Source organism: Choloepus didactylus, chromosome 3 (genome assembly GCF_015220235.1).
Source record: "Choloepus didactylus isolate mChoDid1 chromosome 3, mChoDid1.pri, whole genome shotgun sequence".
NCBI lineage: Eukaryota > Metazoa > Chordata > Mammalia > Pilosa > Megalonychidae > Choloepus > Choloepus didactylus.
In genome coordinates this window covers 124,995,726-125,008,395 of record NC_051309.1, presented here as the reverse complement: position 1 = coordinate 125,008,395, position 12,670 = coordinate 124,995,726, and the positions used below count along the sequence as shown (strand labels likewise).

Here is a 12,670-nt window from a genome sequence, read left to right as displayed (position 1 = left end):
AATCATGGAACAGGCCCTAAGCTTCCTGGTAATATCAGATGTTGAGGTTAAACCCAGAGAGTCTTCCTGAGGTTAGAAAATGCACAAGTATGAAACACGAGTCTGGTTGCTTCTAGTTTGAGATTCCTAATAGAAAACAAACTAGGATGGAGAATAGAATCTGCTAGTGGCTCAAGCAGCAGAAAGAATTTAGGTTTGACTTAGTGAACATGTTTTCTTAAGTCTCATTAATTCCTTCTTTGAAATGAAATAGCAATAGAGTGTGATTTTCCTGAAATAAAAAAAAAGGACATTTTCTTCCTAACTTAGTATTAGTTGACTTCTACTTTGATGAAAGCCATTTTCATCGTGGGACATACATTCTTGTGGTTCTAACTTCCAAAAGAAGTCCCATGGGTTATACTTCTTTGGGTTCAGTGAACCTAACTCTAACTCAACCCAGGGTTTAGGCAACAAGATCTGTGATTGTGTTATTTAGGGTAAAATAGAGGGGATGCTGCTTTTAAATAAAAGCACTATCATTTACATGCATTAAACTAACCATCTAACTACATTCTCCTCACATACTATTATTATGACTTAGTAAAAAATCTGTGTCTTAGCCAGTCTACTGACCATATGACAGAGTGGCCTCTCAGCATTACAAAAATTCTCATTCAAAGCAGAAACATATTCCAGGGAAGTGTTGACATCCACAAATAAAGACACCTCAGTTGGCTCTGTGTCCTAACTGGTTTTCAGAATGGCACAAGTTATCAAACAGTAACAAATCCTAACTCTTCCCCAAATCAAAATTGACCTTTATGTTAAAAAAAGATTACCAAAGAGTTCAGCAAACCTTACTTCTGGTAGTGGGCTGGCTGGTTTGGTTAGGATTCCTCCTACATAAACCACATTAGGCAGAGTGGGTCTTGGAAACTCCAGTGCTACGTCAGTACACAGCATCCACAGGCTGGACCCATGAACCAAATCATACATGGACTTCTCTGGTAGCAGGCTGTACTTCTGCATTATCCTCTCATACTTGGGAACAACCAGAAGGCTGACCCCTAATCTGGAAATGAGGTAAATGCCAGTGTTTTTCATCCTTTGCAGCAAATTCATGTGGTCTGTGAGAAGTGAGTTAAACTCTGGAACATAAGCTAATGGAGCAGGAGCACCCACTTCAGCAGGATACCAAAGGCCAGTCGAAAACACAGCATATTTAACGCCTAAAAGATGAGCTATCACAAATCCACACATGTCATTAGGGTCCACCAACAGCAGGTCAAACTTTTCCTTTTTTAGCCGCTGAACCAGGGCATGGTTGCCAACCATCATGTCACAGTTCTTAGTATAGTGATCCAGTATGTCAAACAGTTCGACTGCCGTCAATCGCCCAGAGAAAATATTCCGCATTTTGGACTGCAGGAAAGCATCCGAGGTGGTACTGTTAAAGATCCCTGGGTAGCGCTGGAGGCTGTAATGATTAGACGGAGCGATGTCTCTGCCTTCAGAAAGGAGGAACACTGTGTGGTGGCCCCTCTCATGCAAGGCAGAGGCTAACGTCTTGAAAATGTATATATGGCTTTCAAACATAATTGGCGGCACGATGATGATTTTGGCAGCCTTTGCTATCCCAACAGCACTCCACAGAAGCATGAAATACGGAGTGTAAGACTTCATAGCTGAAATGACAACCAGAAAACTACTTAAAACAGAATACAATCCTTACAATTAAAATAATCACAAAGCCTTTTTTTTTCCTCAAAATTATCTGATGAGCCACTACTTAAGGTGAAGAACTACTCTTTCTCTAAAGAATCGCTTCAATACTTACCTTAATATTTACTGTAACTCTCCCTTTGTTTTTAAGATAATTTATTTAAGTATACAGTTGGAAACTAAACTGACATAAACTGAAATACATTAAAATGTATCAGTTTTGAAGCATATAATTGCATTAATAGATACCTAGATTTTTTTTATTTGAAATGAAACTTCACAAAGATTGAAAGACAAATGATACATCTTCCTTGAGTGATGTCTATGAAATATCTATGAAGCATTTGTCTATCATCTAATTGAAAGTCAATGTTAATCCCAGCAAGAAGACCCAGGATTTTTGATTTCCAAATATATCAGCATGTTTTTTTTATGTAAATGATTTTATCTTAGGAGTTACATTCCCAAATATGTTCAAAGCATACCAAAGAAAGATCATGTTTTTGAAAATAATTTTTCAAGTAGTAGTTCTGAAGGAAGACTTTATAAAAGAGAAAATTATCTTTAATATGCATTTATCCCTTCCCTAAATACCATATGTATCCTGACAGTCTCAATTTACATAATTTATATTAATTTGCTGATTCGTTTCAGGCCATTATCTAGGAAAGCAACTTCTGAAAGAAAAGTTCAGGAAGGTTAACTCCTCCTCAGTAAATGCATATGGAAGTAGCAACTGATGAATTAATATTTCCAGTTGTGCTGTACCTGTAACTCAGGTGCACACAGCAAGTTCAGATGATAGCTGTATACCTGGAGACCAATGTGTCTACCACCATTTCATGTTAATAGATTATGTGAAATAGTTACATTATTTTTTAGAAATAAGTACTATGCATGTAGGGGCCATATAGTGTGCTAACTTTATACACTATGCAATATAATTTGTTCTTAGGCCCTAAATTAGCTCCCAAACAGAGAAAAGATCTAACAGATAATTGCCAATGCAAACTGAACACTTCTATTTTAAGGAACTCAAAATAGATTTATAGGTACATCAGCAAATCAATACCTATTTTTATTCATTATCATACATTAACTATCCTATTTGTATGAATCTTACCACCTAAATGCAGTTTTAACAACTATAGTTTCTCAACATTCAATCACTGCAAGCAATCTAGGAAAAAAAATCAATAGCAGGCAAGTGACGGATTCTTCCAACATCAAGACTGAACTATAAAATACCATATACTTCTGGGTGCTTTTCTCTCTCCCACTCCAAGGAAATTTTCAAACTATTTCCACATAAGTTGAAACTGTACCATTAACAGCAAATAAAAGTAAATGCACATTCTAAACAACACATAAAGTCTGCATTAATTGTTGCTTGAATTATTATGAGGGCTTTTAAAATAAATAAATTTGGAGGAAACATTGTTTCTGTAGCAATGAAAAGTAAATTTATACTACAATTACAAGGTCAATGAAGGAGGAAAATTAAGTAGGCAAACTTAGAGAAAAATTTCCAGGCCTTTTTTCTACTGTACTTCCTCTCCAGTGTCTCTCTGATGTTGCCTTCTTCATATCCAGAGAAACAGAGAAAGAAAAACCTTAGGGCATGTAAGTGTAGGTGCTGAATTTCAGCAAAGAGATTTCTTAAAAAAACAAACAAACAAAAACAAAAAACACATGTATTTCCACAGCCATTGTCCACTACTGTCATTAATATTTCCCATCACTGCTTGCATGTGCAAGAAAATAACCTGTGCGACTACTGAGCCGTTGGAATGTGGCTGGTAAGACTGAGGGACAGAATTTTATTGCATTTCAATTAATTTACAATTAAATAGCCACATGTGGCTACCATACTACAGAAAGGTGTTCTAGAATAATGTGGGGAAAAAAGTACATCATTTCTGTATACAGATTCTAAAACTCCCTATTCAAAAACACCATTATTCATATGACAAAAAAATTTTTAAAAATACCTACTAGATCTTCATGTCTTCATGAAACAATACTGACTGCCAACAAAGAAGTGTCATTTACAGAATGCTATTCTTCTAATCAAATACAAAATTAATTATGAAAGACTTCAACAGCACTTTAATCTCATAATCATCAGTATGGGTAACAAAATGGATACCACAACTGGCAACTAACGCTGATGTTCCTGCTAATTCAGTTTTCTGGGTGTTATCTATTGGAGGAATAATTTTTGATACATCCTACTGTACCATATCCAAATTGTAATACGGTTTTTACACATCTTTATAGTTAGGGATTTTATATACAAAATAAGATATGGCACCATAATTTCTTACCAAAATATAAGCACTTATAACCTTATGTTCATCAAAATACTCAAATAAGCGTTTATTAATTAATACATTAATACACTGGTACTAAGCATTCACCACAGTGAGGATTTTAAAACTTTAATTACGAACCATCATTTTCAATATATGACATATGACAGCACTTGACATTTTTAAATGCCAAGAAGAGAGTTTTTTGTGACACAAAGTAAAAATGTAACAGCACCTCTTTAGTTTCTTATAAGTATGCTAGGACACAGTTGGGTGGGACTTTAAGGGTAATATCCAATCAACAAAAGCACAAATCCACTCTTACCAAAAGTTTTTAAACTCAGAGGGTTGGTGACAACTTAAGAATTTTCACTATTATTTCAATTATTTAACATAATTCTGAGTGTTCTAGCTAATGTAATAGAGAATAAGTAAGGTATAAAGATTAGAAAGCGGAAAACAAAATTTAAAAAGCAACTAATAGAATACATTTTTGCAGGACTGGGAAAAGACTTAAGACTAAAGACTGAAACTAAAGATTTAAGACTTGAGACTAAGATGTCTAAAAGGGGCCTAACAGTACATATAAGGAGAATAAACAAATATTTTTTACTAGACACATGCTGGTGAAATTAAGAACACATAGGATAAAGAGAAGATTCTAAATGTCCTCAGAGTTATCTTGGACAGATCACCTCCCTCACAAAGACCATCATCTAGTAATATGGATGTAACCTCAGAGCTTTCTTTTAAATCTGTCCAACCTGACTTATCTCTTCCACCATACTTAATCCAAGCTCCACCATCTTTTGCATAGACGACAACAATCTGCTAACTGAACCCTCTGAACACACCCTAGACAACTCCTGGAACATTTTTGCATAATGCAAAGCTGATGTCAGCCCTCTCTCTTAAAAGATTACAATATCTTCCCACAAAATACTTAACGTGGTCCCCCTGGCCCTGAGTGATCTGAGAGCTACGTAACTCTGCAGCCTCGTTTCATATCCTTTCTTGTTCACTAGATCCCAGCTCTCTTGTCTTCTTGGCTAACTCTCTCCTGAGACAGGAACTTTGTTCATGTTCTAGCTTCAATGCTTGTCCTTCCTTTCCTATCTTTCTACAGAGCTCCACTCACTGTTTCCCCAGGAAAGCTTTCCATTACTTCATTGACTGGCTTTTTTGCTACCTGTAACAGAGTTGCAAGTTTTATTTTCTTCATATTTTGATTCATTGGCTAGAATTATCTTTCCATAAATTCCATGTAGGCAGATTCATTTCTTCCTCATCAATCCCTCTACCCTTGGCTGCACAACATATCCCCACTATCTTGCATAGAACTAACTAGAAGTAGGAGCTTAACACTTGCTGAATGATTAAACAAATGAACACACTACACTTTTCTTTAATAAAATTGGCAAGAAGTATATATATTAATGATAATCCTCAGCCCTTACAAAGGTATAGTGCTGCATTAAACAGCTGATCAAATATAAAAAGGGCACAAACATTCCAGAAAACAATTGACACATTGTTTTATATTTATGAAACTACACTAAATCAGAAATACCAACACTTAAGTCAAAGATGCTCACTGTATTACAACAGCAAAGAGCCAGAATCCACTGAGAGTCCAAGAAGAAAGGGCTGATAAAATTATAGCATATTTTACAATAGAATATTACAAAACCATCAAAAAGCAAGTTTTGAAAGAATTTTAAGATGACAACATGCTCTTGAAATAACACTAAGAAAACAAGAAATGAAGTTATATACATAAATATGATTATAATGACAGCAAAGTAAAATATCAAACTGTTAACAGTACTAATTTTGGATTGTCAAATAAAAGTAATTTTGGTTTTTTTTCCTATTTATAGTTTTCTGGACTTTTGAAGTTTTCTATTAAAAATACAAAATTTTAAAACACGCCCTTTCATTCCTACATGGCCCTTGAGCTACAGTTTAACCCTCACTCTCCTTTTGGAGTCAAGCAACTGAAAACATCAGTCTCTATTTGCTGGGTTCAATTTCCTCCCCAAATAATTATAACCAGCCTCTGACTCCAACTCAGTGTAAACTCTAGTTGTTAAAGGCACAACACCACCTAATGTTCATGGAAATGCTCTAACACTAGTCACTACTGATCTCATCCTCCGAATCTACTCTTGGTTTTGGGCACGCTGTTGCTATTTTACTGTTCCTCATTGCCTGAATATTGAAGAAAATCAACAATTCAAAGAATCTATACAAATTTCATTTTGTACCTCTATCCATCTGCTCTTCTTTACATTAAAAATTATTTCTATTCATGCATTTAAGACAGGAAACAAAATTTTAATAGGTATGCCCTCCCCTCACCATAGGGAAGCCATTTAACATTTATGTGTGGATTAATTTGGGCAAAACAACCAGGATTCTGAGAGGTACTTTACTTAAATTTTGCATGTCTAAAAACACTCACTTGCAAATGTGATCTCTCCAAGGCGAAAGGAAGAGTTTTAGACCCTTAGAGCTCTGGAAAAAAATTTACATGAAATATTCTGTGCCTGTTCCTAGACAAAGCAATAGTTGAGAGATGCTGAAATTTGATACAGAACATCCCAATATACTACTGAGATTTTTTAAAGATGAAAAAATATACTTTAATGGAGCCCTTATTTTCCCCACTTTCTCAAAAACATGAGTCTAAAATAACAGTCTAACTCCAAACTGAACTCCTGGCAACCCTACTTTAAAATGCTGTTGCCACCTACTTAGTAAAAAACAAGACACAAACAAAAACAGGGGGCCACCTTTGGCCACCACTTGAAAAAATCCTCTATCCGTTTTTTCCTATTTGAGGTTAGATCGCTAATAACTCTCATTCGGGCAGTGGCCATGAATATGAACCACACAGGAAAAAGATGACAAGCACAGAAACTACACGAAAGAACTCCGTTTTTGGCAGCTTACCATCCCAGCAGCTCAGCAATTCATAGTTTGTCATTTTGAACAAGAATTAATCAATCTGGTTTCACATTAAAGGAAAAACAAAATAAGGGCTAAAGGGAAATTTAAAATCACATCTGCACATGGTGAATTGGGCTATTTAGAAACAGAAAATAGATAATTTAGTCCTTGAAACAGATTAAGTAGTCTGGCTAGCTGAACAGCTGAGAGATTCTCACTACTTTTAAGTTTCCCTGGCATTTAGTACTATGTGGACCACAATAACATGAGCAAATGTATCAATCACAACTGCCACCAGAGGTCATCCTTGGCCTGTACCCCTATACCTAGTACTGTTAGAGTAACATCCTCTCTCTTCAAGCACCTTCTACTAGTAAGTCTTAGAAAAAGGTCATGCAGAAAAAGAACGAGAGAGAGAAAGAGAGAAAAAATGAAAGGAAGGAAGGAAGGAAGACAGGGAGCGAGGGAGGAAAGAAGGGAGGAATCCAGGAAAGTAAAAACACCAACTGGGCACCATTAACAATGTTTTTGAATAAAAATGACTCTTATTTTTAAAAACACAATTTTCTGCCCACCTCCCCACCACCACCACCACCACCATAGTTTAAACTCCATAGGTGGGGGGGGGGTTTCAATAAAAGTTGGTGTTTTACTCACGATGTCTAACTATGCAGTAGTTGCTCAATAAATACTATTGAAAGAAGGACTGACTGTAATTGAGATTTTGAACCAGGATTTATGGCTGGACCATGTGTGCCACCATTACAGGGCCCACTAAAATGTGCTTTTACGGCCAGCTCTTCTGTCTCATCCATGGCTTTCAGCTATCAATGTTCCATGTGTCCTTTTCTAGCATTGTCTTCTTCCTCTCCTCACCACCTCTCTAATTTGTTGTATCACTTCACCATATAAAAATGTGCAGATTCACTTATTCATGAATCATTCAAATCATTCATGAACCCCTAGTATTACACCAGACACTGGGAATACAACTTAGAACAGATGTAACCCTCCAGTGAGACAATAAATAGAAAAGGTTTTAAGATAATGCTGTGATGGGAAAGTTCAAGGTGCTCTGGCTACACACAGAAAGACCTAACTTGGTGCTAACCAGATGCAAGGTCAAGGAAGGCTTCCTGAGAAAATCATGTCTACACTGACAACTGAAGGACAGTGTTGGCCATCCAGGAGTGTGGCCAGAGTAGCATGCCCAAAGGCCCAGAGTCAAGAGAGAAGGCTGCACACTATGGGAAGGTTCAGAATGCCAGAAGCCAAGGTGTGGATGTGGAGAAATAATAAAAAAATAACAACTGCAAGGGAAACCAAGGGCTTACGTTGAGTATCTTGCTGGAAGTAATAATACACAGATGGTGCAGCAGAGATAAGAGGTGAGTCTGCAGAGAGATCCAGGTACCCACTGGAGAGCTACAGAATCCCTGCTAGGAAGTTTATCCAGAGGGCAGTGAGAGACCCTGGAAGTTATGAAACGGAATATGATGAACCAACACAGATCCCCTTCCAGATTCCACATTCTAGTTGTTCATGAAACAGAAGCATGGTTATATCCCAGTATACTTTGCCATCACCTCAAACAGGGATTTAAAAGTGGCTGACAAAAAGGTATATGAAACAATAGAAAATAAATACATAAAGATAAGAAATTAAAAGTAGAAACAGAAAAATGAAGTTAAGATTAAGTTAGTGCATAGAAATTCTTACAACAACCCAAAACTCCAAGACTTTTGTGGTTATTCTATCACAAAAGTTCTCACACTTCTATTAGAGGTCTAAAACTACATACCTGTGTCCTCCATTAAACACAAGTTCCTTGAAAGATAAGGGATATATTTATTACCAAGTAAGTGCTACAGAAGGACCCCATTTTTATTCTTTAATTTTAAATGAATGAATCTTCTATCAATTGTCTTCCTTTTGAACACAATTCTAAATCAAAAACTTTTGTATGAGTAACTGAAGTTAGTTATGCACCTTGGCGATGGAGAAAATTTCTGGACTAACGGGTACTGCAGTTAAAGAAAAAAAGCAGCAAGTCAAAGTATAGATTTCATTACAGCTTTGGTCTTGAGCCTAGGGTCTTTTTTCATCTTATTTCTTAGCTTGCTTCACAGCAATGTTCTAAATAGAGAATTATATTCAATAATAAGAACAATAATATGATAGGAAACAGGAATTTGTTGCCATACATAGGCACATAGGAAGCAGCTGTGTTACATATTCTCCTCTTCTCTAGTAATGGAATCTTTCACTTTAGCTGGGCTAATAGTCAAAAAGACTCAAGACAACATTTTCCAAGCCCCTAGCAGCTAGTTTTAGCCATGTAATTAAATTCTGATGAATGGGATAAGAATAGAAATGATACGTACAATTTGTAATTTATACCTTTAAAAGGAAGCAGGGGTTTCACTTTTCAGCATCCTGCTGGCTGGAATGAGGACATAGTAATGATTAACACCCTGGACCATGCAGACAAAAGTATGAAGGAGGAAAGTATAAAAACAAAGACCACTGGAACCAGAATATCAGCCTTATCTGCTTATGCCCAGATTATTTATTACCTGTGAGGCAATGAAACTACCCTTTTTAAGCCACTGTTACTTTGAGTCTCAGTGTTAGGTTGACCAACCACCCTGGTTTGCCCAGGACTAAGGGGATTACCAGAAAGGAATTTGGGTGCTGAAACTGAAAGGGTCTTGGGCAAACCAGAACAAGTTGGTCACCCTAAACTCTGAAGCTATATCCTAACATACAACTATTAATAAACCACAGCTCTTATTGATCACTGTGTACTTTACCTACATTTACAGGCTTTTTAAGCATTATCTCATTTTGTATTGAGACCATGGCAAGAATAGTTGTTCCCATTTTACAGATAAAGAGAATAAGACTGAGAGGATAAAAACTTGACCAAGATTTAGCCTCAGGTAGAGCTTCAGCTCCATTTTAAATCCACTTTTATCACACAATATGATGAGAGAAAGAAAAGAATGCTGATAAAAACAAATTGTAGATTATACTGATTGGGGGAAAACTCAGCTTTAGTCTTAAGAGTTGTTAAAACAGCCCAGGTTTTAAACATGTATTTATCATACCTAGGCAATACTGTGAGTTATGAAGTTATTTGTATTGTTCTTTGCAAGTAAAATGCTAAATGCAAGGTATTCTTTAAAAACCTTTCTACTGTAGACAAGAAACATCTTATCTTGGGCGGAAGGAGACAAAGAGATAATTTAGAAAATTAAGGCCACCAGTTGGTCAATAGCCCTCCACCACCCCACAAAGAGTTGATCTGGTAAATGCATGGCTTCTTTAATTTATTAACAACGCAATCTGGGTGAAAAACTTACACTGGGAGAAGAACAATTTAGGGTGGTTGTCAACAATTATGAACAAAAGATGGATATCTCTCAGATTTTCAAAGCCTGCCACTTTCGCAAAGTAAGGGTTTTGATTCATTCTGAAAAATTAAACCTGTGAATGGACACAGGTTAACCACAGTAATACAAGTAAAAATGATGAATGGAAAGGAAGACGAAATTTAGTTCTCAAAATAAATTAACCTAAAACTCTGTTAGAAGTTTTGGTCAAAATTTCTAACACAGTAATTTTGCTTTAAAAAAAAATTGTATGGTATAATGAAATCATCTGAAAGAGCATGATACAAAATATTTATTAGTAACATCATATTCCTTAAATGAATATGTCACATTAAGGGAAAGAGAACTAATATAAATATCTAGAAGTACTACACAGGCAGAGCTTTCTTTATACACATGAAATACTGAAAGGAACTGGTCATTAGCAATACTATTCAAAAAGTTCAGTTCTTCACCTAGGAGGACTCTGATGAGTGCCAAGGTACACACAAAAACCCTCACCTCAAAGGAGAGGTTGTAAAGAATGTTTTTGTGTCATTTTTTTAGTTGTTGCTGCTGTTGTAGAATTCCAAGCTAGCTGCAGTTACCATTTCTTCTAGGTATACAAGTATCTGCAGTTATCGCTTTTCAGGCATCTATAGTACAGGTGGTGAAGCTGTAATGAGAAACTCAATGCTAGTCACTTATCAGTGATAGCTGGCCCAGGCCCAGCTGCTGAGTTTCTCAGCAATCATCAGCTGGGAAGGTATGATAAAAACAAGAAAACAGAAAGGAAAGGAAAATAGGATAATACGGATACCACCACACATTGCCGTCAATACCTTGAACATAATATGTATTCAATTAATACTTGTTGATTAAAATATTTAGAACACAAATTAAATCACCTAATGAAGTGGTTCTCAAGATTTAGTGTACAGAAGAATCACCAGAAGTGCTTACTAAAAATGCAGATCCCAGGGCCTCTTCAACAGTTACACTATTATGGGGCCTGGAGAGAAACCCAAGAATCAGCATTTTCAATAAGCAGCTGGAGATTCTGATGCAATTATCTCACCAGATTGAGAGATGAAGGCTTAGTGATTAATATTTATGTGCAATAGGAAAAATACAGGTGACATAATGAAATGAAAGTGGATATGAAATATAAAGACCTGAGTTAGTGCTCAATTGTCCCAGGGATTCAGAAAAGCATAAAGCATAACCCCAGGTCCTGAGGAACTCAGAGTAAACAAACAAACAATCCAAAAACCATTTTAAAAGTATTTTAAAGCAGTGGCAATCTTTCAGGAGTGCATGAATACAGTTTTAGTACTTTATAAGAACACAGAAGTACACTATTCATTCAGTTAATACATGTTCTACTTTCCCATTAACATATATTTTAATTACAAAAATTCTATTTTAATTTGAAACATTAGCGTATTAGCAAAATATTATCAAGTCAATTGTGACAGATACAGAGTTAAAATAAATGTTCGTGCACATTTAAATTTTTTGTTTTTTTGTATACATATTATATTGAGTAACCTGAGACCGTCTTTTCAAAAGGGTAACTCAGACTTCAAGTAATTTAAATTATGAAAACGGTATCATTTTAAACGGTATCATTTTAAAAAGACTTGCTGAAAAATATATATATCATGCATCTATGAACCCCAAATTTACCAGCCTTTGTAATTTAGGCCAAGTCATTTAATTTCTCTGGGCCTAGTTTTCTTCACCGGCCAGGTAAGGATATTAAATTAGATGGTCTCTAAGATCCCTTACAGTTCTAAACCTTACTAAAAAATGAGTTTAAGAATAGCCTTAATAAAATTGATATAATCTGGTTCAAGAAGAAATTAAGATTGGCTAAATGCTAAATTTATACTAGGTAAAAAAAATGAAGAGAAGTGGAATTCATACGGAAATGAGCTTTATGCTCTACAGCAAAACTTACCAACACTTAATATTAAGAGAAATTTCATAGGGACACTGTTAAGCTGCAAATTCTGATTTAGTAGGTCTTAGGAGATATGATGTGGCTGGTGCATGGATTAAACTTTGAGGAAGCAAGGATTCAGAGTAAAAACAAGAGGTAGAATGAAGAATAATAAGACATCATCAATAACTTGGCCAACCATTCAACAATACGAATAACCTACTAGAAAACAAATTATTTTTTAATCACACATACACAAAGGATGACTTGCTTAACATAATGAAAGGACCAAACAGATCTAAAATCAAGTTAAATATATATTTAAACTCAGGGATGTCAGCCAATCTGTAAACATATGCCCACAGTCCAGTTGTTCTGAATTC

The 12,670-nt window shown here is 35.7% G+C and overlaps 1 protein-coding gene across 1 annotated transcript in view; it reads right to left on the bottom strand.

Moving 5' to 3' along the window:
• UGT8 (UDP glycosyltransferase 8) overlaps positions 1 to 12,670 on the bottom strand; it is a 122,489-nt gene that overhangs the window by 95,656 nt on the left and 14,163 nt on the right. Inside the window, 1 exon segment of the mRNA XM_037830536.1 lies at positions 844 to 1,667. Within this exon segment, the coding sequence (XP_037686464.1) occupies positions 844 to 1,665 (822 nt within the window). The 5' untranslated portion in view covers positions 1,666 to 1,667.